General features: G+C 43.7%; 1 protein-coding gene across 1 annotated transcript; it reads right to left on the reverse strand.

Annotated features, from left to right (window-relative positions):
• ssr3 (signal sequence receptor, gamma) lies at positions 1-2,149 on the reverse strand. Its single transcript, XM_061072926.1, has 5 exons — positions 1,933-2,149; positions 1,365-1,491; positions 922-1,020; positions 566-697; positions 1-298 (listed from the first exon to the last, which is right to left on the reverse strand). Exons 1-5 carry the CDS (start codon positions 2,063-2,065, stop codon positions 232-234), a joined length of 558 nt encoding a protein of 185 aa, XP_060928909.1. The 5' UTR covers positions 2,066-2,149; the 3' UTR covers positions 1-231.
• Positions 2,150-25,588: the final 23,439 nt, after the last annotated feature.

Here is a 25,588-nt window from a genome sequence, read left to right on the forward strand (position 1 = left end):
CACAAGTAAACCTGGTTGCTTTATTTGTTACAAAAAACAGAATACAGACCTGGAGAAACACACTCCAGATATTTGATCATGAATTTCATGAAGTTGAAATGTGATATTCCAGCCCCCCTTTAAACCCCATTCTCAAGATTGATGAAAAAAATATTCTGTAAACCCACTTCCTCCTCTCCTACCCAATCCCCCCCCCCCATTATCCCCTCAGCTTCCTCCCTTCTTCTTCCTTTACTTGGAGCCGGTCGAGAGCAGAGCGATGAGTCCAGAGGAGGCACTGATGGACAGAATGTAGTTACTGGGAGAAAAGTGAGTTAAGGGAAAACAGGAATCAAGATGTATTTTATCACATTCAAACTTTGAGAATATGTAGGCTGGTAAGGTGAAGGCTGAAGTCCAATCACAATTCAAAAATATAAATCTTATATAATATAGTTCTTTAATTCTATGTTAATATTTTTCTGAAACGTGTCACAAATTTCAAGTAGTTAAGACACGTTTTGATTCTGGCAGCCCTGTGGATCTCAAATGTTAACTCAGCTGAGGGACTTGACTGAAAGGATACACGGTGGGGTTGAAGTTCCTCAGCAAGAAGAAGGAGGCGACGATGACGAGCACCAGGAACAGAGTGTTGTTGTAGAAGATGGAGAAGGTGGTGGCCTCGTAGTCGGCGACCTCGTTCTTCTTCCACAGGATCCTGAGGAGAAGAGAAAAAACAACATGTCACGCGTTTTTCATTACATTCACTGTGATCATCCAGATGTTTTAGAACACGGGCAGAGAAAAACCCTTTGACTCATCACTGTTGAGACCATTTAGTGCCTTCACCGGTTGTATGAGCTGAAACACTCGATACATCTGATACAGTTAGTTTATCACAACTAACTTTCATCGTATGTCTACAAAACTGAGAGGCGTCACCTCTCGTCTTTCTCCTTGCGGGACATCTTGCGGTTGTCGGCCTCAGAAAGCTTCCTGGTCACCTCCTTGGAAACGGCATCCTCGCGTTTCTGGGCAACTCTGCAGGACCAAGAGAAAACAGCAAGAGTCAGTCAGAGGCTTCTACTCATACTTTCCAAACACATTGACGGATTCGATTAGAGATGCCAAGTTATCTCTCAGTAATTACAAGGTTCTTTGGTCACAGACATCAGTATTTCGTGGTTTGTCCCATGAAACCGAATGAACGAATACTGTCCGGTGGACTTAGCAGCATCCTAAATACTTTTCAGAAAGATATGCTAAATGCAGGAATACAAATGAGGATCTGTGTCCGTAACAAAACAACAAATGCAATCATCCAAACGTTGTTGTGGACAGGAGCGAGCAGCTGTAGAACACACAGAGGGTCTGACTCAACTCACTTGTGCTTGAGGACAAACTTGACGTTCTTGTAGGCAAAGGCCACCAGGTAGGTGCTGACCAGAGTCATGACGCCGTATAACACTGCAGACTGGACCAGGTCCATGTGCCAGATCCTCCAGAAGAGCCCTGGAGAGAGGCAGTCAACCACACAGTGTTATGAGAAGATACTTTACCATGAAGTCCAGTCAGTGACGGTGTGTGTGTGTGTGTGTGTGTGTGTGTGTGTGTGTGTGTGTGTGTGTGTGTGTGTGTGTGCAACGTGTCAGATTCAACTTTCTCCAAGAGATCAACAGGTAATAACCGAATATCTGCTTTTGATTCGCTTTTCAAAATATAACTAATACCAGAGATTACGGTTTTTAACGTGCCTTTAGCAGCTGTTAGCATACGAAGCTTTTCAGTGCACAGTTTAGTTACGTCGTGCTCTGTTATGATTGCGAACTACTGCACGATGTCCTAATACACTGTAGTGAGTGGAGTTCTATTAGAAGTGGGTCCGTTTCCCCCTGTTTCCTTCGATCCAGGGAATCAGTGCTAGCTAAGCTAGGTGGCTAGCTGGGTACTCACAGATGGGGATGGCAGAGACGATGAGCGCGTTTCCGTAGAACAGAGCCGTGGACTTGGCGGAGAGGTTCCTGCTGAAGTCCTGGAGGAGCAGGTCCTCCTCCGACTGCTGCTTGCTGCTTCCTTTGGGCGCCATGTCTGCGGATGAGTGACCGACTGCTGCTCGGCTCGGGAACAAGGAGACTGACACGTCGGTGTACGAGGAGAAGAGGGACGCGTCAGCACAAACCCGGAAATACGACGCAGGCCTTTCTTCTTCGTTCAGAGGAGGAAATTGACGATTAGCGCCGCTGCTGCCCTCTAAAGGAATATTGAGACACTGTACCTGCGGACGCTAAAATGTTGTCTGCACTTTTTTTACAATTGTGTGTTTCATTTGCTCAGTTTGTGAGTCTGTGATGTTGTTACGTCATAATGTTCATCCCTGATTTCTGCAATTTACATATCAAAATCAAAAAGCACAACTTTTTTCAAGCATGTGTAAAGGAACATAGAATAGCCATGTATGTTTAGTTCATATTTATTAAACTCTATTAATTTTTCTGATTATTGCAGGCACAGGCCCAGAGGCCTTGTGGTTAAGTGAAGCCGCTGTCTAACCAAAAAGTCAAAGACAGATGACGACAAAGAGACACAAAATATGAACAAATACACATTAAATGACCACAAAGACGACGCAAAAAGCAAAACCCTATAAACTGGAAAAGTTAAAAGAAAATAAAGTTTACCTCAGACTATTAAGAAGCTTATTACAATTTGCAGACATCGCTTACAAATAGAGATACGAAACACCAAATAAGTGGTTTCTCTTTCTGCAGAATCCAATGTTCTTCATGAATCATGCTCACAGCCTCACCACATCCTGCCCTGAAGTCACATCACGGTATTTATATCAACATATTGTCCTCCAGTCTGAACTACTCTGACTAAATAAATACTATACTGGTTGTACACATGTCAGAGTGTCATCCACTGCCTCTTCATTTCATCTTCACCTTCCGCAGCACCGGCTCACGGGCGGGCCGGTGCTGCCGATAAGCCTCACACATTGTTATTTTCAGAACTGCTTCCTACCGCTAGATACTGATGCAACATATCATTAGAAAGCTAAGATTCTTCCGATTCGACTGATGGAAACCATTACAGCCGATCCCCACAGCCAGTACAATTAACGTCTCAGTCAAGACACTAACACAAAAAAACCAATCACAAAGTCGACGTCACTCACCTAAGAAGCATCATATTAATCCACAGATCGATAACATTCCAACGAAAACAGTCTTGGTACATTGCCAAAGGTCCAGACGATCCAATCCAGTAACATAATCAGTCCAAAACACACTATTACATCAAAGAAAAGCCACAGTCAGCTGTTGCGTAATCTCAGCGCAGCCAGCATCAAGATGTAAACAACATGAGAGATGTTTATTTGTATACATTTTAAACCATATGACCAGTTTTGCCTCCTTTATATAAAAGTATGATTTTGAGTGTAAAAGTAGCCTTTTTAGCCTAGTTGGTTACCATAGTTCCAAATGGCCTTTGTGGAAAACGCCTAGACGTGCCCTTGGGAAAAAATCTGTGAAATATTCATATTCTGTGGTATTGTTATCAAATTTGAACCTGGGCTACTCAAGGCTTCATGCTAGGGTCCCAGTGTGTTTTCCAGCTCATAAGTCCCAGCTAGAGTCATCTGCAGGCATCTGTTTAACAAAAAATATTCAGGCGGAAATAAAAACCTTCTACTTCACTGTGTTCCAACTGCTATTACTCAATGTCAGTAGCACTAAGACTGATTCTGACTGTTGGGGGGGAAAGTTCAGAATGTTACCTTTCAAAGAGACCAAGATCATGCATGTACTCCAAATGGTTCAAGAACAGCTTTCAATTTACTTTCGGTACTCCTCAGACAGGCATTTTAGGCGAATCTCAACCGCTGCTTAAGAGGCTACGAGACGATGTTTGATGAAACAAAAGTCCGAGAGCCAGGTACCAGAAGCTGCATGGATCAGAGATGAACCTGTACGGCTCTGTTGAGCTCTACTGAGTGCCAGTATAGTGAATGAATCTGGAATCCTTTCTCAAAAAACATTCCCCCCCACACAGGGTTTGCAGTGTGAAGCTAATGAGGTGTTTTATAAAGATGTGATCGAAAACGTCAGACCAAGTGAATCCACTTTATTTCAGCATGAACAGAAAAAAATGAAGGGAGTTTCATTTCACCGTTAGCAGCAGGACATACTACTGGATTTTCCCTCTCATACCATGAAGGTAACTCTATCTCTTCAGTTACTAAAGCTCTGTTCAGTTAGACACACAAAGGGATATAAGAACTGGGGTTAATGAAAATGCAAGAGAATTCAAAACCAACACAAATTAGTCCTCCCCACATAACACTAAGTTTTACTCAACCTGCGTCCCTGAAATTCAAGTATGTGTCCCTTCTGTATTTCCAAAAACACTTTTAGCATTTTTTTAAAAAAACACTGGCATGAAAATGAATTAAACATGGACACTACAAGGGTATATCAGGCAGTCCATGCCCAACATACTATATTGCCATCTTTCTGCAGCAGGAACCTGAGAAACGAGAATGCATAACACATCAGTATCATTACTTAGGTTTCCATGGCTGTGACCAAACAGCTGCACTCCAGCTGAATGAGCTTTGCTAAAAAAAGAATACTGCATAGTCACATGCAGTATGTGACTATATTATATTATTATAATCTTGTCTGCCTGTGTGTGCATCTGGATACAGTCCAAAAGTTATTGTGGATGCATGACAGTTTGCGTTTGTATGTTGGGGGGCGCCAATTTGAAATCTCGCCTAGGGTGCCAACATGGCCAGGACCGGCCCTGCCAGGTACGGTCATGTGCAACAATCTGATCATCTAATGAATGAGCACCAGAAGCTCTACTAGACCAACTGCATCTAGTCGCAGGCTTCAACTACTTGGAGGGTTCACACTTTGACCACTAGAGGTCAACGTATACATGTCGGTGCATGTGTTCAGCTGGTGCAGACTTCCTCTGGGACTGGCAGTGGATCTGCAGATCTGACCTCACCAGGATTACACACTATCAAGGAGGGTGAGGTCATGGCCTCATACAACTCGTAATCCTCATATTTCAAAAGTGAGGAAAACATTGATTAGGTGTTTTAGTGATTTTTTAAAAAGAATAATTTCAGTTTGTAGAGACGTAGATGGATCAGTCAGTGGGGAAGCATTTGAGTTTGATCCTGTGAAAATGAGCTTCCAGTTCTGATGGGTAGGTTTTGAGTGATGTCTTGGAGATGATAAAAATATGCAGAGACCAAGAAATAAAACCTCACTCTTCACGAACAGGTAAGTAAATACGATTTTTTTCTAACCTACAGGCCCGTGCCTCATCCTGCTGTAGTTTTGAGCACATGTTTTAAGATCTTGCATCAAATTCACAAGCACTTTTCATCTGACAAACATGCCACAGGGCATGAGAGTGTGGCCTTGCGGCTACAGATGCACAGCCTGGTGGTCGACGATGGACTCCTGCTAAACTCGACTCAGGCCAGCCACTGGAGACCTGCAAACCCAGACAGATACTTGACCTGCTGCTGCTGCCACAGGACTTAACTCCCCGCTGAGCTCTTCTCTTTCTTAGGCCACAGCCACACTAATACATTTAAGTTTCTCTCTCTCTCTCTCTCTCTCTCTCTCTCTCTCTCTCTCTCTGTGTTTGCAGGAGCGAGCAGCATGTGCGTGTTACTGAGTGACGGCACGGCTTTGAGTGCGCATGAGTGGGTGTGTGTGTTCGAAAGCAATGCAGGGCGGCAGGTTTGCGTGATGTCCCTGTTTTTAAATGGGGATAGAGCTTAGGGATTAACTGTGCACTTCAGGGGTGCAGGAAGGAGGCGAGGAGGAGGAGGAGGAGGAAGAGGAGGAGGGAGGAGGTGATGCCAAAAGGCCTGTCAGTGCCAACACAATGCCACACAAGGCTGGTGATATATCTCACTCCCACTCTCTCTCATGTGTAATCCGTATGTTTTTGCCAGATTGCTTTGGTGACACCACAGACATAACCACAGGGGCAGAGCCACACACTGACCAGCCTGAGGCAAGAGGGCACAAACGACACACACACACAGACCCACACACAGACCCACACACACACACACACACACACACACACACACACACACACACACACACACACACACACACACACACACACACACACACACACACACACACACACACTGGACTGCTGATAGTGAGTTTGCCTGGCAGTGCTGGTATGTTTTAACTCTGTCTGACTTTACCCTTAGGAATATTTGTGACAGATCGCCTATCATCGTGACAAATTCTTTGTGAGGTGTTGTTACTTACTTGCCCAAGTGTGTGTGTGTGTGTGTGTGTGTACTCAACTTTTTGTTTCCTCTTTAGGACCTCTTCCAGTTTAAACACTGACCTTGTCAGGACCAGTAGACCTCATGAGGACCAGGCTTTGGTCATTTCATCTCATTTCTGAGCTGAAGTTTTAAGATTTGTGGTTGGGTTAAGCTCGGGGTTAGGTATGAATTGGTCATGGTTAAGGTCAGGGAAAAGGTTGTGGTTTCGCCATCAATGGAAAGTCCTAATAAGGATAGCTGAGCAAACCTGTGTGTGTGTACTTGTAAGCATAGACTCTACAGAGTGAGGACATTTAGGCTGGTCCTCACTTTAGGGTTGAGACTTGTTTTTAGGGTTAGAATGAGGTCTAGGCTAAGGTTAGGGCTTAGGGAATGCATTATGCCTTGTGAGTTTCCTCACTAAGAAAGATATACTAACGTGTGTGTGGTCACTTGTCTTCCTCATGGGGAGGAAAATAATGGAAGATGAATAAGAAACTAACGAGGAACGTGTGACCTTCATTAAAATCAGTATGTGTTCACATCCATTGGCTTTTAAATAGGTCACAGCTCCAAGTAATTTTCCACAGTGTTGGATAATATGGAAGTCCCCCGCCTCTGAAAAAGTAATTTACAGATGGTAGTGTGACTGAGTAGCCATGTGGTCACACAACATCCTCTGTCCTCTGATGATTAAAAGAGGAAGAACATTTATTAAAGTTTTATCACTGACATGTGGTATATGGACTTATGTTGGAGGGAGCAGGGAGGGAGTTTATAGGTTTTTTCCTTTGCCGCAAAATCTTTGGTTTCTCAATCTGATCCACTGCACAGTTTTTTTGGTTTCTCTGCTAACTTCAACTGAAAAGGAGCTGATGTTGGAGACGTCATTACATGTGAATTCCTCAGTGTCTTCTTAAAAACTGTTGATCTAATAAAATATGTGACATTTACGTCTTGCCAAGACATTTTTATTGCAGTTAAAACTCGAGCAGATTGATTCACTGCCCTTTGCAGATTAGTGTTAAACAGAAATAACAAAAAGTCATGCACGATCCAAGCACTTTTGCAATCTCAAAGTCCACAGTTAAACTTCAATTGGTCCTACCAGTAATTAAAATAGCTGTATTCACATTTGTATTAAAATTTAAGTCAATGTATGTATTTATATAAGTCACAAACCCTGTCTCTTTAATCTTAGTGGAATGGACATGGGCCAAACTAATAAGTCAAAGAAGGTTCACATGTTCAATACATTTTTCTCAAAGTTGCTTTCAGCCATTTTAGGTTGTTCTTATCACATTGTCTAAGTGCTTATGTTTGCCTGTAAATTAGATTCTATCTAGTTATTTGACGCAATAAAGTCGGGATGAAACTTCATGATTGACAGCTGAGATTGACTCGGTATTGGTCGAACCCATGCATGTGTCAAGCAGGACATCGATACCGTAACCTTCTGATCGCTAGTGTGCAAACTCTGGCTCCAATTATGCAAGATGACAGCATTTCGTAACCAGGATGTTTTGGCTTTATTTCTGATTAGTGGTAGAAAGTTGACGTTCTATTGTTTGCTAGTGTGTTACCCGAAAGCCCACCAGCTACATCATGGATGTATTTCAGTGGTTAAATTAGATATATGCATATGTAAAGCAAATAGTAGACTACAACTTCAAAGATGTGTCAAGAAATGGCATAAAAGTACATGGTTTCCTATCACTAGTTTGTTTCTCTCACGGACACGTCTCAGGCCTGGGACTGTAATATGATGAATCAAACAGGACAACAATGTCCTTGTGTCAGGCTGAGGAATGAATGGAGACAGGAGAGGCCGACAGAAGCACCTGTGTGACAGCACTGCGGGCGCCGCACAACTGTTTTAGGGTCTGGTGACATCCCCCTCTGTCATATCTAGCTCTCATTACAGAGGGGATTGTGTTCGACCTCCCACTCACGCACCCGGCCCCTCTGCCTCGGCCCATAATGTCTAACTGCCTCCAACAGACATTTGCTGGAATGGTTGCGTGCACTTCTCCACTCCTATCTCCTTCGTGTCCTTTGATTTATGTTCCCCCTTCGGCTCAAAGGCACGGAGGAGAACGTGATATGGTAGAGGTGGAGGGTGGAGGTGAGGGGTGGGGATCGCTCAGCGAGATGAAGGGAAGAGAACCAGTGAAATGTTTGTCTTTTCAAAGGATGCCAGACATGTGTTTACACTTTCTGCCCACTTTCACCATAAATAGTTTCCTCACCCTCAGGCGTGTGTGCTTGCAAGTGAACCTTCATGCAAGCATATTACTGTGTGTGTGTGTGTTTGTGTGTGTGTGTGTGTGTGTGTGTGTGTGTGTGTGTGTAAGATCGGTAGACCCTAGAGACCAAAACTAACTTTGATCTATTTTCTTCATTCCCTTGCTCATCATGTGGCTAGATTTATAGGTGCTAAAGCAGTGAAACGTGTGCGAGCCACCACCTAGTGCTACCTATCAAAGCCCATATCCCAGACAATGAAACCCCACTGGAAATTAGAAGCAGATTGATTTAGACTTATCTAGAAAGAGAAACCGGGATTCATCTTCTTTTTTTTAATCTTCTGCAGTGATGATTGGCTGATGTGCAAGCCATACTGTGGGTGTGGAGTTGTAGCCGCGGTCAGATAGACATTATTTATCGGGTCGGCCAGACCCTGGCTCGCAGATTCATAACTATCCTGATTGCGATGACACGCTCAGCTTCCCCTGGCAGAGTTATGGTGACCCCTCAGGCAGAGTGCAGTCCCAAAACAAATGCTCACGTGGTTCCGTTCCTTCACTCCAATAAACAGCAGGTTTCACCGTGTTCTCTCACAGCAGCAAACAGATAAGATTTTATTACCCTGTTTTAATGTGTGGTTACAGACAAAATGTGCCCCACGGCCGGGTCACCTTCTGCAGAGTGAATTACGCGTGAATTCAAATCCTTCAACACATCTAATAATTACTCCGTGCAGGGGAGATTGTGTTTGTGTGTGTGTGTTTGTGTGTGTGTGTGCGTCTTTCGGGGTGTTTAGTCAATGTGCAGAGACATGAACGCTAACCTGCTGCCAACTTGGCTCGTCTCAGAAGCAGAGAGAGAGCAGAAGATGTTGACATTTTGGAAGTGGGGGGAAGCTGCTGTTCCTTCTGCATCTCAAAGGTCACGGCAGTGGAATCAGCAGCGCAGAGTGTGTGTGTGTTCCTGTGTGTGACTACGTGTCTCCGTGCCTGCCAAAATCAGTGTGTTCAATGTGTGGGTCTATCTCATCAATTCTGTGTGAAAAGAGCAGAGGAGAGCCATAAACAAAGACGCTAGGAGTGTTGGGCACAGCGCAAACAGAATAGTAGGAATCCATCCCCCCACACCCCCCACCTCTCGCGCTCACAAACACTCATTCGTACATTTGTACACACACATTCTTACTTTGAGGATGTTTAGAGGAACTCCATAAGTTCAGTAAACATTAGACATTTTCGATTAAACAGCCCTGAAAGAAAACAGTTTGGGAAATTCTCTCTTATTGACTGATTTATATTTACCAGAAAGATATCAGTTCTATGTGTGTGTGTTGTACAGAGGGAGCTGACATGTTTAGCCTAGCTTACCACAATGTGGGAAATTTAAGTTTTTTTTGTTGAACATTTTCATTAATAGCAGCAGCACGAGGTTGTAAAAACTAAAAAAATTGCCGGAAAGATGCTAAAATGCATAAAAGATCTGAGGTCACCTGTAGATTGATGATAATAATAATAATAATAACAATAATGACAACAACCCGATCACTGACCACGTCCTTCAGAGGACACAGTCTCTAGGAGGCGGTCTTCTTGGGCCACAAAGAACGTTAAAGCTAAACTAAAATGAGGTGGTCTGGCTTACACAGGATTTCCGTGAACAGCTTGTCCCGCCGATACTGCAGTTGCTTAGCAACAAAGCTGCAGCTGAACATGACAAGAACATTTGAATGCCTCTTGGTTTTTTAGCATGTGTACCGTTAGCTCTTTCGTTGAGTTGAAGGGTGATACTCAAGCAACCGGGAGTCTCGGCCCTTCCTGGCTCCATTATCTCTACGTCATTGCGGCACAACGGGATAGGTTGAGCTGGGAAATATCGGCCAATTGAAGCCTTCATTTCTCGGGGATAAAAGGACATATTTGTCAGCCGCATTTGAAGGAGCCTTTGAAATATGACGCAATCGGTCTTGAAATGCAGCCTCCAAAGGATGCAGCCCCTGAATTGTAACTCCGCTACTATGAAACAGTCGCTCCATTAGTGCAGTTTGAAACTTGTCACAAGGTTCTACTCTCAGTACTCTTTATTAGTGATGAGATGCTTCCCTCTGTCTCCAGCTGACTAATGGCTGAAATACAGATGAGGAGCAGGTCACTGTGGACAATGGCCAGAGAAACTCTCTTTGCAATTGAAGCTTGAATTGGAGACATTTGCCGGCCTTGACTTACAAACACAGTTGTGAGGGCAACTGGTGGTGAGATGTGTCCGGTGACGGGAAGGGTCACAGCCCTCATAAGTGCAAACACGCTGTTAGGATGTGCTGGGAATGCTCGGTTTGGAAAGAAGTGTATTTCATCTGTCACCCCTAAGAAATTTGGGCCAGAGGAGGTTGACGAGAAGGTCTGGCTGTCGATCTGCTGCTGTGGAAGCAGCTGTTAGGAGCCGTGGCCAAAATATGTCGGAGGGGCTGAAGGCTCTTATATACTTCTACGTATCCGTTTCTCAGAGAGGTCTCAGCGGGGGACAAAGAGTCTTTTTGATTTTTACTTCTCCGACGACTATCCGTCTAAAAACAATTCCCCGCCAAACCCATAGGTGGCGCAACGGAAGACGAGCTCAGAGAAGCCTACCCCATCTGGCGTAGAAGAAGTCCACGTTTGTTTATTTCATCTCCTTCCTGCTTTCCTCCCACACACTGAACCATGGCAACTAACAGAACTAAATAAAGTGACACCCAGCGGGTCAAGATGCTGATGTAATCGTTTCTTAGCGCAGCGGTTCCCCGGTCTTGTTTCCGAACTGTGTTGCTGATTCCACAGCTTGAATCTGCTTGAGGCTACATGTAGCTAGAAGCTACCCGGAACTAGCTCCCCCCCAGCTTCCACACACAGTCAGCAGGGACTCCCGGCACTAACTACTACCCAGTGTTTGCTTCTAACCTGACGGTATTATAGAAACAGTGTCATGATAGAAGTGGAATTAAAGTCGTGACGGCGGGTTCTTGCACTGTTACCACCGCAGTTAGCATGGTGGCTAGCCTAGCCCGCTAGCCTAGCCTGCTAGCGCCGTTTTGAAAGCTCGTTATAACCGTATGTGACCGTGCACACATGCCCTCAGTGCTCTAACGAGCCACCGTCAGTCGGACAACTCCGCTGGCTTAACACACACGTCACATTAATCGTAGAATCATATTTGTGTTCGTGTTTGTTGCTAAAAGTAAACAGGAAGTTTGAGGTCCGGAAATACGGAAATGACGTCATACGGAAATGATGTCCTTCGCGGACCAATCACAGCCAAGAGCGGTCCGTCGGTTCTCCAACATGAAGACGGATAGTTAGAAAAATCAGACGTGTACGAAAAGCTGTCGGAAGCATTCGGAGAGGGCGTTTCACGACGGATAGGGCGGTCTTATCTATCCGTAATAGAAACAACGGAGAGGCATAAATTGGCCTTGACATGGAGGCGACCTCGCTCTGGTCAAACAAGCGCTCCTCGGCCCGGTGGTTACAGCGCCCTCGTAAACAGATCAAGTACTGGGCCTCATATTCACAATAAACGATGCAGATTCCTTCCTGGTCATTTAAGCACGGCCGGCTAACTTTTCACAGTGTCAGTGATACCACATGAATAGTGAGAGCTTGGTTAATTGTGTCAGCATGTTTCATATATTTGTAAGAGACTAAGATACCCTGAGAGAGTCGGGTGTGAAGAGCCAAGAGTTTAGCCGCTCTTTATGCACTCGATATGAGAGCCCAGTTTGTGTTCTTGGCGTCAAGTCAAGCTCTTTCAAGCCGGGTGTCAGATGTGCTGTGCATGATGTTCCTGGACAAGACGTCAAGATGCCAGAAAGGTCTGGAGCGTGTCCAGTTTAGTGTCATTACAGTTGCATCTTTGATGTTCACAGATGATAATGTCCCTTTGGTCTCGCTGGACGCTCCTCTGCAAGGGAGCTGTTAGTTTGGGCCAATTTAGGTGGAGAGAGGGGAGGTCTACCAAAATGGCGTGATGGCGCTGAATGCGACTGTGGCACACATCCAAAGAATAAACATTTTGGTGAACTGTGTGTTAACGGAGGAGTGGATGCTGTGGGATTGTTTAGCTGTGTGTGTGTGTGCTGCACAGCTGTGCGGACGCATACATCCTGCACATGTGTATACACCAACACATGCCCCTCAGAAATTCCCCAGTGTGTTTGTGTGATGTGTTTGGATGTGTATAACAAACCATATGGGGAGCAGGAGTGATCAAATGGTGCATTTGGGGGACATGTGTGAGATAACAGGAGTTTTCTCTTGGATACACTTTATGGATACGCTGCGTGTCGGACCTACTCCATATACTGTAAATCTCAGGATCAAAGCTGAGGAGCTGCTGCAGCCCGTCTGTCTGGTTCTACTAGATATCACAGAAAGTAGATTTGGTCAAAGGTGCACAGAAACATTTAGTCATTTTTGAAATTATTTTTTATTTGTTTTTCTGATAGTTGGCAGGATTACTCAAAAGCTATTAGACGGATTACAGAAGAGCACATTCGATTTTGGTCCGGATCAGGGGGGCGGATCCAGTTTTTTTCTGTATTCTCTTTTCACATTTTCTTTGATTTCTCAGAGTATAGTTCATAGATCTTGGTGAAAGCAAACTGACAGGTTTAGGGCAATGATATTAATGAGCGTGTGCAATTTGGAACAGATGCAAATAAAAATCTGCATCTCGTGAATTTAAATGAGGTTTCATAAGGGGACTGTTGGGCGTGTAGGTATGTGTTCTCCGAGTGTCATTCCCTTGTAATCACTGGCTTATATGTGTTTGTTTGTTATCAGGGTTTATAAAGAGCTACTCGGTTTAATTCTACGAGATTTAGTAGAGGTGTAGAACATGACCCAAAAAAGAACACATTACATCTTTGGTAATAATACCATAACATAGGCCTTGATGGAGGTCTGCACTCTCTGGACTCTCTATCTGTCTGTTATTTAGCAGATTTTTCGCAAAAATACTGGTCAAATTACCACGAAACCTGGTGGAGGGATGTGGTATGTGTCAGGTATGAACACATAACATTTAGGTGCGGAGCAGTATCAGGGGATTGAGCCAGGATTTTTTTTCACTTTATTTAACATTGTGAGATAGGGCGTTAGCCTTGGATGAGCTCCCAGCACTCGTCTAGTTCTTTGTTAGCTTATCTCTACAAGTGACCTTTTTCATTTGAGTCCAAACTCCTTTAAATGCAACATTTACTACATCCCTGGCATGATACATCCTGTTCCTCTCTTTCAAACCTCTGGCCACACTTGTACTATACAGCACACAGTTTATGTTTGTCAGCGATGCAGGAAGTTTAGTGTGACATTTATATAGTGCAAGAGTGGGGAAGTTGTGGAGCACTGTGTCTTATTTTGGCAATGAATGTGCAAAACCACATCATTTCAGCAACAACAGATCATAAATGTGCATGTCAGCCTTCATGAGCAGCGCTGAGTCATGGTGATGAAGGTAGAAAGATGACAAATCATACGTGACACACTCGAAGCAGCGTATACACAATTTCATGATGTGGTCAAACCTGTACAGTTTCTTCACAACAGAGTCTCTCTCACTGGTGCTTTGTTCCGTGACCGATTTAAACATCTTGAGTTTGAGAGACTTTTTAATATAGGCTTACTTCTAATTGTCTCTTAATGAAACAGTTTTTTCCAATAAACTCTTTAATGCGAAACGGTGGCGGATTTAGAGCAGGGTTCAAATCACTGGCAAACATCTTATAATAAATTTAAATAAATAATTAAATTAAAGCTGACATGATACTGTAGGAGGTTATTTGAGAACCTTTTTCAATTGAAACTTGAATATACACAAATAGAAACTTGCTTAAAATACTTTTAGGGGGCAGTTAAAGAAGGATCCTCAGTGTTGCTCAGTTGTGCATCTTAATGTTTGTCCATCAGTCTGTCTGTACCTGTGTCAATACACTGAGCGATATGGCCAGATATGAAAACTAACATGATAAATGTGTCATTATTATTTATTTTTGATGTAACACTGGATTTTGCTCCTCGGTAAAGGTCAAACTCTTTTTGCAAATCTGAGGTCGATCACTAATGTGTTCAACCTCCTCACTGTGCTTACACAATGCGTGAACAATATACATTATAATGAACCTTTGTTTTATTACTATTCAGGAATACTATACAGCAATAACTAGTGATTTTGTTATATTGCCCAGCTTTACTCTATCCTGGTCCTGTTACAAGCAACCAGAAGGCACTGATTGCAAGTGTTTGTGACTTTTGCGTGTCAAAAAATACCTTTAGTGTGTGTCACTGTGGCATTGTGTGCCGAGGGATGGATGGCATGGTAATGAAAAGTCTATTTGCATGATATTCTGCGTGTATGCATGTGAGACTGTGAATATGGAAGTAGCCTGCTTTGTTTGCTGGTGTTGCTGGGTGTACGTGCCACCTTTTTATCATATGTTCAAGGTGTGTGTGCAAATTACAGTTAATGTCCAATTCCCTGTGAGTGGTTGACATATTTGCACGGGAGAGTGTTAAATTTGTGTGTGCGTGTCTGTGTGGCCAAGGTCTTCTGTGAGGAGTGCTGAGCGTGTTTGCATGTGAGTGTGTAGGAGGAGGGGAATAAACGTGTTAGTCAATCGGATGCTAAATGAGGAGTGGACCAGGCGGGCAGGACGTGTGTGAGTGCTAGTGTGTGTGTGTGTCTATGTGTTTACGTGTGTGAATCGGCATCCTAATGAAATGTGAAAGCCCTCCAAGTCCCCTCTGCCCTCCCCCCTGCAGTCGTGACTCCTGCCTGCCCCTCCGTCCCTCTGTCTCTCCATTACACACACACACACACAAGTCTCTCTTATTCCCCCTTCCACACACACACACACACACACACACACATACTGACATGCATGCACAGCTCGTGTTAACATGGAAGCGTTAGCGTGGAAAGAGGTGGGTCACGGCTCTTCTATGTCTTTTCTGTCCTGCAAGGCAAGGCTCTCCCTGCCTGCTGATACAGCTGGCAGTCCGGGAGCCTCCAGACACACACACACACACACACACACACACACACATACAGTATACATGCACGCATGCAGACAGAGGCACGCTAGGCACTTGGTCATAAAGCCGCTGGCGTGAAGGATAGACGGGTCTGACACCAGGAAAGCAGACAGCCCTGCTGACATGCACTGGGGAGCATTAGGATAACAATGGCGTGTTTCATCATGACTGCGTGTGTGTATGTGTGAGGATGGGTTCAGGCAATATTGTATGATAACAGCATGCTCCAGAATGAGCATGTGTGAAAGCGTATTAAAAACACCCAAAGCACCATGTTGTTGTTTTTGAAAGAAAATGTGATTTTTTTTACATTTTTGACAGGTGAGCATTACTAACCCCCTCCCCAGACAGCAATCGTCCAATCATGGCTTGGCAACCGTAACTAGACACGACAGACCTGTCTAGTTTTAGATAATTCCACATGCTGAAGCAGAATGCATGGGGCTGCATTCTTGGCATATTCAGATTTTCCTTTTTTTAAACCCTGACCCAAACCACAATACAAGAGCAAAAGTGTAAGAAAAGGCTAGAGCTGTGTGGTTATTTGTCCTTGTGTCGGCCACAAACGTGAGCATGTCTGAGAAACTAGATAAACACGGTAATTTCTTTGAAAGCCAATAAAACGGTCCCAGAAGGCACTGATTGCAAGAGTTTGTGACTTTTGCGTGTCAAACACCACCTTTAGTGTGTGTCACTTTGGCATTGTGTGCTGAGGGAATGGATGGCATTGTACTGAAAAGCCTATTTGCATTATATTCTGTGTGTATGCACGTGAGACTGTGAATATGGAAGTAGCCTGCTTTGCCTGGTTTCTTCAACATTATTTTGCTGTGTTACAGGTTATTATAAAGAACGCCATGTTCATACGTGGCAAGTTCACTTTTTTAATATTTCAACACTGTATGGAAGCAGAGGATCCTGCATGCTGCTCCTGCGACAGTGAATAACAACTATTGGTTCTCTATCCAAAGTCATGACCGGAGATAGAGGGTTATCTCTAATCAAACACAGGCGTTAGTTATTGTTTGAGAATACAAACAATTCAGGAAATATCTAACATCTTGCTTAAGTGCTCAAGTATGTAAGATAAGTGTTGTACGAATATGTGTCACAGTCATAGACTGTATATAAATAGGTAACAGTGAAATAACACAGTAAGGAAATATAAAACATTTAGAAATCTATATATACAGTCAAAGTAGAGCAAATTAGTACTTTCAAACAAGGCTTTGCCAGTAGAAAAGTTATTTTTAATGGAAACCTTCATGTCGTGTGTTATGATTCCTGGTTATTTATTGATGTGAATACGTTGTGGTTTTTACCAGTTCTAAAATACATTTATAGATGAATGATGTAGGTAATAGTTGTAGGAGATGGCAGTCAAAGCTATTAGTTATTAAGTTAAACAGGGCAGTAAAAACACAGTAATCCGTCCTTCATACTTGTTGTGAAATCCTCATAAATCGATCAGGATGTCTTTCCTGGCTCCCTCATGAGACCTCCTCCAGGACCTTCCTGGAAATTCTGTGGATGACAGTCGTGGTGGTGGTGAACTCAGAGGGGGTGAGGGCCGACTCATCAAATGTAGCGAGCGTACGTGTGCCTCTTGCTCCAGAGGACGGGTGTGGGAGGGTGGGGTGAGATAAACCCTCTAGTTCCAGCTCAAAAAACACATGGTGGCTTTATCTCCAACACGTAGGCAGCACAGACACTGCTGTGTGCTAACTCACACACACATACACACACACACACACACACACACACACACACACAGCACATTTGCAGCTGTGTTCCAGATGGGTCAGCAGTCCTCGAGTGAATCATACAATCTCTATGACTTAACCGTTGCACAGAGCCGGTAGCAAGCAGCACATTTTCCATATTACCACCTCCTCCTCCCTACTGCTGCATTCGACTCCCCTCCTGAACGCTTTCTCCCCTCTCTCTGCTCAACTGTTTTACTTTCTCTGTCCGCCTCCATATGTAGCCATCTCTGGTTTCTGTTAGAGTGTCCTATGAGGTTCACTCCACCTTGCTTTGTCTATGATTGGGTTTGTATTTCCAGCGTATGTGTGTCATCCTTTTTAATATGACTCCCTCGCAGAGGAAAAGTTTACATTTTTGTTTCCTCGTGGATGGATATGTGAAGATGGATTGTGGGTGGACAGCTTTCCAAAAACAAGAAACTCTACCAACACCTGCAAAACACATAATTTAACATGTTATATCTTGTTTGTTTAAAGTCTAAGCAATGTTCCCATCCTAAACAATGTTGCACATTGTATATATTAATATCATTAACCTATTCATATGTCATTTTTTCCCCTTTCTCTGTCTAAATGACTTAAGACGACTAATAAAATGTATCTATACAGTGAATCTGTCCTGAAAATCGCTAAGAACAGGATATATTTAAGTGTCAAAAACTGCAAACTCATTTCTGATAAATTATATGTAGGACAATTTTGTGTGCACGCTGCACTTGGTTAATAAGACAAAGTAAATGAGGAATCTTTAATTCAAGTGTTTGTAGGGTTTGACACAAAAGAAACAATCCAAGTGGTCCAGATTAGTACTGTGTTTATTTTTGGGAAGTCTGAACAGCCTCATACCCACATGTTTAGACTACAGAATGCAGAGCTGTGTGTGTGTGTGTTGTGTGTGCGTGTGTGTGTGCGTGTGTGTGTGTGTTTTGACTCTTCCTTACCTGACTTCCTTCGACTGTCTTTTTCTTCTGTCCCTTGTACAGCAGTTGTATGGCAGCACCAGACCAGTAGGTGGAGCTAAAGTCTTCATATTTTCTCCATTGAATTAGTCTAGTGATATCATTAATTACATGAGCTGTAGAGAGACACTCTCTTGTTTTTCTTCAGTTTTAAATGGAAGTCTGAGATCAGAACGCCCTCTACAGAGCGGGTGAGGATTCAGACTCTTATTGGTCAAGGACACTTCAGCAGGGAGTGTGTTTATCTATAGAAGGTCATGAACTGTGGATGGAGGACAACTTGTTGTTCATTACACCGCCCTGCTGCTTATACACTTCCTGGACTCTGTGTGATTAAAAAGCTGATTTTTCCTCTGCTTTTTTTTTCCTGCTCTTTTTTTTCTCCTCCCTCTCTCACACACCATTCTGCCCTTTTGCCAGGAAATGAGGTGATTGACTCCATTTCAAACCCTGTCGCAACACAAAGGCAACCGCTGTGCACACGCTTCCTGTGGAGAACGTACAGGGGATAAAGTTCAGCATCGGTGTGAGTCAGTTGTGCGACAACCCACACAAACACAAACAACACAGAGGACGGACTGTGTCCCGAGCATCCACAGACACTTTAAAAAAACAAAAAGCACATATACACACGATAACAATACTTTCACCCGTAGGTCAATCTGTTAATGTGTATATCAAAGCTTGTGTGTGCGTGTGTGTGTACTCTACGGTGCATGAACGGAGGCCGAGGGGAAGCAATAAATGAAATCTCCGTCCTGGCAACAAGCTGTTTTCCTGTCAACATTGCAGTATCTGTGCAAGAGTGAGTGTGGGGGTGCAATCATTTGTGCCAAACTGTTTTTCCAGTCAGGAAACGGCAGAGTGTCATTCTTTCTATCATCCTCCACCGACTCTCCCTCAGTCAGTGATACAGCAGAAATCTTAATACCATCGCCAACGGCCCTCCAGCTCTTTTTCTCATTGTTTTTCTCCTGTTTCTCTCCCCATCCGTCTGATGTCTTTGTGTACTTGTCATTTGGAATGATGGATGGTCAGCGAGGGAGGAGGAAAGGGAAACCTAATATGACAGGATAAGTAGAAGAAATGACTATCGCAGATCAACAGGAGTAGAGACGGTAACACACACAGAGAGAAGTTGAAACAGAAAAATGTGGACAAATCATAACAATTTTGAGTTCAATCTTTTTATTTTGTGAGAATGTGATGCTGTGTACACAGGTCAACGGAGCAATAAATGACATTTTACTGCCATACAATACTCCATTGATCAAACTGATACTTTAATATCCTGGTTTCAAAAATAAAGTAAAGTTTTAAACCCCTCTACGTCACCCTGCAGTTGTATGAAAGTTCCACATGACGTGATGCTGGTACTTGATGAGAAGTCAGAGTCTCACATATTTAAATGTACATGTTTATCTGCTGGAGACCATGAATATGCGCTGTAAATTTGATGTTGGAGTATTGATCAAGACAGATGTGAGGTCAGTGGGTCAGCAAAATCCTTAAGAATCCCTCTGTGGGGACCACGTATGTATTTCATGGCAATCTGGCTGCTGGTGTTTGCGATATCCTGCTCTGGAGCAAAGTTTTGGGTAGATGAAGGCATGGACAGATGGAGCAAACGATTGATACTGAAACCCTCTGGTCCACCACTGACAATATATACTCTTTATTTCTTAGGAAATGATCCCTGACAGAGGTGAGAGCGAAACATGAAGACTTAGATAACACTCAACTCTACAATGACCACAGTACACCCCCACATCCCACCCACTCCCTTCCACAGTCCCAACATCCCAAATTGATGAAAAACATAACTGGAAAAAAACAAGCAGAGAGACGGAAAAGGAAGAGAGGGAGATAAAAAGAAAAAAAGGAAAGATATATAATTAGTTACTGAAGTATATTAGGTTTAGCTCAGGGAGTGTCCTTAAGTAAAGAGTAGGCTATTTTGTTTTGCTTTTTATTCTCTTCCAGTAACCTTTGGCTGTTTGGAAGTTTTATTCATCAACAGCAATCACCCTGATCATGTGTGATTTCCTCTTTCCAAACTGGATTAGATACAATATGAATATAATTTACTCCATATGATAGATATGGATGTGTCCACACAGTGATTGCATTATCGTGTAGTATAATTACACAACTGAACAGATGTACAACATCCTGTCCAATGGCAACATTCATACCATTTTTAAAGATGCAAGCAAAGCAAACAGTTGCCACTTCCTGAACAGAAAGATCCTCCACGTCCTCTTTTCTCTCCGTTTGCTACGACCTCAGGTTTCTGTGGCTAAAAACTGCACGCCAGGGTTGCCAGGTCACCATGGGAACGACAGCAACACTCGGTCGAGATGATACCCCGGTCAAGTGGCACAATAGTGTCATACTCCACCCAACAATATTTCATGGAAATTGGTTATGTAGTTCTTTCGTAATGCTGCCAACAAACAAACAAACATAGACCAGCATAACCTCCTCCTTGAGTTAATAATCAAATTCTCAGCAGCAGACAGACATCATCTCAGGTTTATATTGTTTGTATAACCTGAGCAGGATAATGTGGGAGACAGACGCTTGGAAAAGATAATAAAATGAAATCAGGAGAGACAATGCCGATTTTTTTGATAGTAACGTCAAGAGGAGAAGGTATAAAAAATAGTATAGAACATGATTAGTTCATTTAAAAAACATTAAAACATTCCTAACAACAGTAACAATGACAGTGGTTTTATTAAAGTTGTCTATAGATAACTTTAAATATAATAACTAAGCTCGGGACCGATGAAAGCATGGAGAATGAAAACCAAAACCTCTTTCCGCCTTCATAATCTCCCAGCCAACACACACAAACACACACAGGTCACATGCGCACATTGAGCCATGTAAACACTGCCAGTAAAGCTACAGTAGGACATTCAGCCGTCTGCTCCTAAACTGATTAGAATAAGAGAGGGAGAGATTCCTGAGGCCTGCGAGAACGAAACTGAGTCTGACGGAGAAAGGAAAATAGCACATCCCAGCGCTCTGACTGCAGGAGGGTGACACGACGGGTCAGAGAGAAACTAGGGACATCAGCTGAAGGGAAACGGAGAGTCATACACTTAAAGTACACATTAACTTTTAATCAAGGATAAAAACATCAAAAAAACAGGACTTTGGATTTTAAATACAGAGAGCTACACGTATAGAGAATGACCAGTTTAAAAACGTATTGGCAGCAGCGTTATACACAAGACAGAGGGTAGAGGGGTCCTTCTCTACCGAGTGAGGTGGGAGATTTAGAGTGAGGTATCTGTGGCATTCAACCCCTGCAGACCTGCTGGGCTAGTTTCTGAATCATTCAAATTCCTCCTCTCCTCTCCTCATCTCTCCTCTCCTCATCTCTCCTCTCCGGAGCCACAGTTTCTGCCCCATAGACGTGTTGGCTCATGTCCACCTGCTCGGCCTCCCCTCGTCACCTCCGCCGTCGCCCTCTTTCTCCACCCCCCACCCCCCCCTGTTATCTCCCGGCTGCAGAGCACACAGTTCCCTCTGTGAGTGAGGAAAATAAATTTCTCTAGAACTTTTCTTCTAGATTTGATTAAATCCTCTGTGACGGCACAGATCTAGACAGTCATCCTTCATCTTTGTCCGCACCCACTCCCTTGCAACTTTGTTTGTGTCCGTGTGTGTGTGTGTGTTCTCCTTCTTCAACTCACCTTCCTCTGCCTGGCGTCTGCTCTCTCTCTCTCCAGTGAGGCGTGTAAGGCGGTATTCTCTGGAGTGTCACATGTGCTCAAATCTGAGATGATGAAGCGAACAAAGTAGATGTCAAACCTGCCCAGACTCCTTAGCACTTGTTTTAAGTAGCCTCTGCCAACAACAACAACCACAACAAAAAACAGCCCTGACCCGAGCAAAAATATGTGCGAGCAACCTGAGCTCCCGAGCATTTTAACAAGTGTCACCAACACAACAGAGCAAACAACAGCAAATACAACTCAAAACAGCTACGGCTCAACTACAAAAGCTGTGACTGTACATGTTGAAATGAATTTGTCATATACTTTGGCTTCACTCGACTACTTAGCTATTCATTCACGTCAATACAGTAGCTAGGTCCGTACAACCAACAATGGATTGAGAAGCATGAATCATCAAGACTGCAAGCAGAAATACATCATTGGCTATGCGGCCCTAGCTACCTCCGCTCCTCTGCCCATTAAACTTGGGATGAACATGATACTCGTCCTATACATTTTCAGTTCTAACTACATGTCAAATGTTTCAAGTATTAGCAAGAGAAAGCCATAAGCTATGTCCCATTTCAGGGACCACCTCCTTGGAGCCCAGATAGCATGCAGATGTGGGCCACCTGAGGCAATGGTGCAGCACTTCTGGCCCACTTGCAAAATAGCAAATGTGACCCAAATATCCTAAAACAAATGTGGGCCTCTTTATGGGAAACATGCGGTGCTCTGGGCAATGTGTAATAATCTGGATGTGAAACTACAGTGGCCCATGTGGTGAATGAGGAATATGGCTCAAATAGCAAAAAAACGAATTCGGGCGACCTTTGACACCTTTGGTTGACATGAGGTATTGCTCTGGCTTTCATGCCATGCGTTATGTGGGCCAGATGACTGTGGCAGTGTGACAATGTGGGCCAAATCTGGGTCAAAAATAATTTGCTCTGCGGGAAGGCCAATTCGAAATATTACTGACTGGTCTACAGAAGATTTCCATGATTCGTGTCACCAGCTAGTCCCATCCTTGACTGTCTGGGCTTCCGGACACCTGGAGGACACACGAGCTGTACAGAGGCCAGTTGTGTTTTTTTTCTGTTGTTTTATTACGTTTGAAAAATTGAACACCAGTACTTCAATGTTATTGGATTTGGCTGCAACATTGTTTACCCCTGAAAGTGTTTTATGGACTGAAACACTTCAACCAACCCATCGGTGTAGTAGTGAGTAGATAATGAGCGGATTTTTTATTTTTCGGGAACTAGTTCTTTAACATAAAGATGGGCGGCACATTTCCAGTTTCTCCCAGTATCCAGTAATGATCCACTATCATGGAGATGGCCGGATTTATGACCTATACCGCTGTCAGCCACCAGGAGAGGATAGAGATGCTTTGGCTTCACCTTTTGAGCAGAACTATGTAATTAATAAGTCAATTTAATACGAGTTTATCTTCTAACACAGCGCTTCTGTAGTAGAGGTGGTGACTGTGAAGTTGTGATTTATAGAGATCATATTGCAACTCGCCAGGTTGAAATATACTGTAGTTTCCCTTTAAACCCTAAAAGCTAAGACAGAAAGGAAGGGAATTTAATTCCCCCCATGTGTGACTAAAGAAACTGGCACCATGTGTTTGTTTGTTTGTTTGTTACATAATCTGTGGTGCCAAGCATTACCCTGAAACACGTTTAAGCAATCCAAAGCCGTGTTATTTTCTCTAAAGGGGAAGTTTAAGGATCAATTTAAATCGTTGTGCAACGTCTTCTGTGGCTCTGAGGGAGCTTTATCAAATCTCTGTCCTCATGGCTGCTTTCAGACGTGCACTGAACTCTGCAGTTCCTCCGTATTTTCTCCGGAGGACGTGTATGTGTGAAGTCAAATGTTCCAGTGAAGCGCTCTGCAGTGTCTGCGGTGGTTCACTGCCTGGCCTCCTATTATAATGTCCATAGAAATTCAGGAGAAGTCAATGTGTGAACACAGCAGGGGATCTCTGCTGTATTCACCGCAAGCAAGTGTGGGGGGGGGGGGGTTGATTATGATTTTAACATGCCACAGACGCAAAAGCCACGATATAAAACAGATATCTTCCGGCGAAAAAGCTGTGACACACACGTAGAAGACACAGACGAAGATGTTTAGTTTGTTTTAAGAGCTGAAGACGGTGTCTGTGTGTTGTCAAGGAAATCATGTGATCTACGCAGTGGAGTTAATACGTCACTTCCTGCCTCTGCCTGCTGGACCAGGTAGCTAAACCTCTCGGCTTAATAATGTGTAGGATTTGATGCTGTTGAGAACTGCGTTGTGCAGAGAACCTCCCCCCCCCGAGTGGTGCATGTGTGAAAGGCAAACTCTGTGGCCATGTCTGAAAACGGCTTATGAGTTCACCAGGGTTATCTAGTTTGGAAGAAAAATGAATAACCAAAAATCTGTGAGACAAACTGGGTCTATGGAGTTGGAACCATCCACTCATTTACCAGGTAGAGAGGGTTTTATGAAAAGCATTGCAATTTGCGTCATGGGAAATGTAGTCTGTTGTTAGGTACTTTTGTCTTATGTTTGACTCATCGGTGGCAAATATTACTTGTGTGGAAATCTCCTTCTAACAAAGGCATCAACCAGTTCAACTGGGCACTGCTCTGAAGCAACGTAGATGACTGGCAGGCTTTAGAGAAATAACTCAAGACCTGCTGACCTACAGCACTGATCAGCACATGAGAACGCGCACCGACACACACACAGACACACACACACACACACATACACACACATACACACACACACACACACACACACACACACACACACATTCGCACTCTGTCTGGAGCTAATCTCCTATACCGCCTACCCCCAAGAGCCAGAGCTTGCCTTTGATCAACATACATTGTCAAGGCACACTGGGTGACCTGTGTGTGTGTGTGCGTGTGTGTGTGAGTGTGACAGGGGGAGGGGGGGCAGACCACTGGTGGGGTAGGGAGGGCCTAACCTCAAGTGCCGCATATTGTTGCACTACTTCCTGCCCTCTAAGCCGTGACCCGGGAACCACGGCCAAATAGCCTTTTGTGTAGCTGACCCTCAACCTCTCCTCTGACCCTCCCCGTCTCCCTTCCTTCTTTCTTTCTTCTCAATCTTTTTCCCCCCCTCTCCTTGAACCTCGAACATACACTAATGCGGAACTCTTGGAATTGATTATCAAAAGAGACCACCAAAGCACACACACACACACACAAACACACACATTCCTGTTATGTTGCCATAGCAGCATATAACCTTGATAGGCTAACATGCTTTGAACCTGTGTGTGAGTAGGTCATTCTCACCTTTAGGGGTCGTTTCAGACAAATTGGATATGACACTGAAACGCTTCCCTCTAAAGGTTAATGTATGGCAAGACGCCTAAAAAGTCTTTGAAAAGGGTATAATGCTTTATACACTGACTTGGTGTTGGTGCAGAAAAAGATAAATAAACTCGAAAGGTACTCAGTGGAGCGTATACCTCCGCCAGGGCTCCGCAGGTCCC

Source organism: Limanda limanda, chromosome 6 (assembly GCF_963576545.1).
Source record: "Limanda limanda chromosome 6, fLimLim1.1, whole genome shotgun sequence".
NCBI classification, from domain to species: Eukaryota; Metazoa; Chordata; class Actinopteri; order Pleuronectiformes; family Pleuronectidae; genus Limanda; species Limanda limanda.

Excerpts from the sequence above, each read along its gene's own strand:
- ssr3 (XM_061072926.1), bottom strand. The coding sequence starts at position 2,065 with ATGGCGCCCAAAGGAAGCAGCAAGCAGCAGTCGGAGGAGGACCTGCTC. Across the intron at positions 698-921 it reads CGCAAGGAGAAAGACGAGAG|GATCCTGTGGAAGAAGAACG; the intron begins GTGACGCCTCTC and ends TCTTCTCCTCAG. Across the intron at positions 299-565 it reads AGGAACTTCAACCCCACCGT|TAACTACATTCTGTCCATCA; the intron begins GTATCCTTTCAG and ends CTTTTCTCCCAG.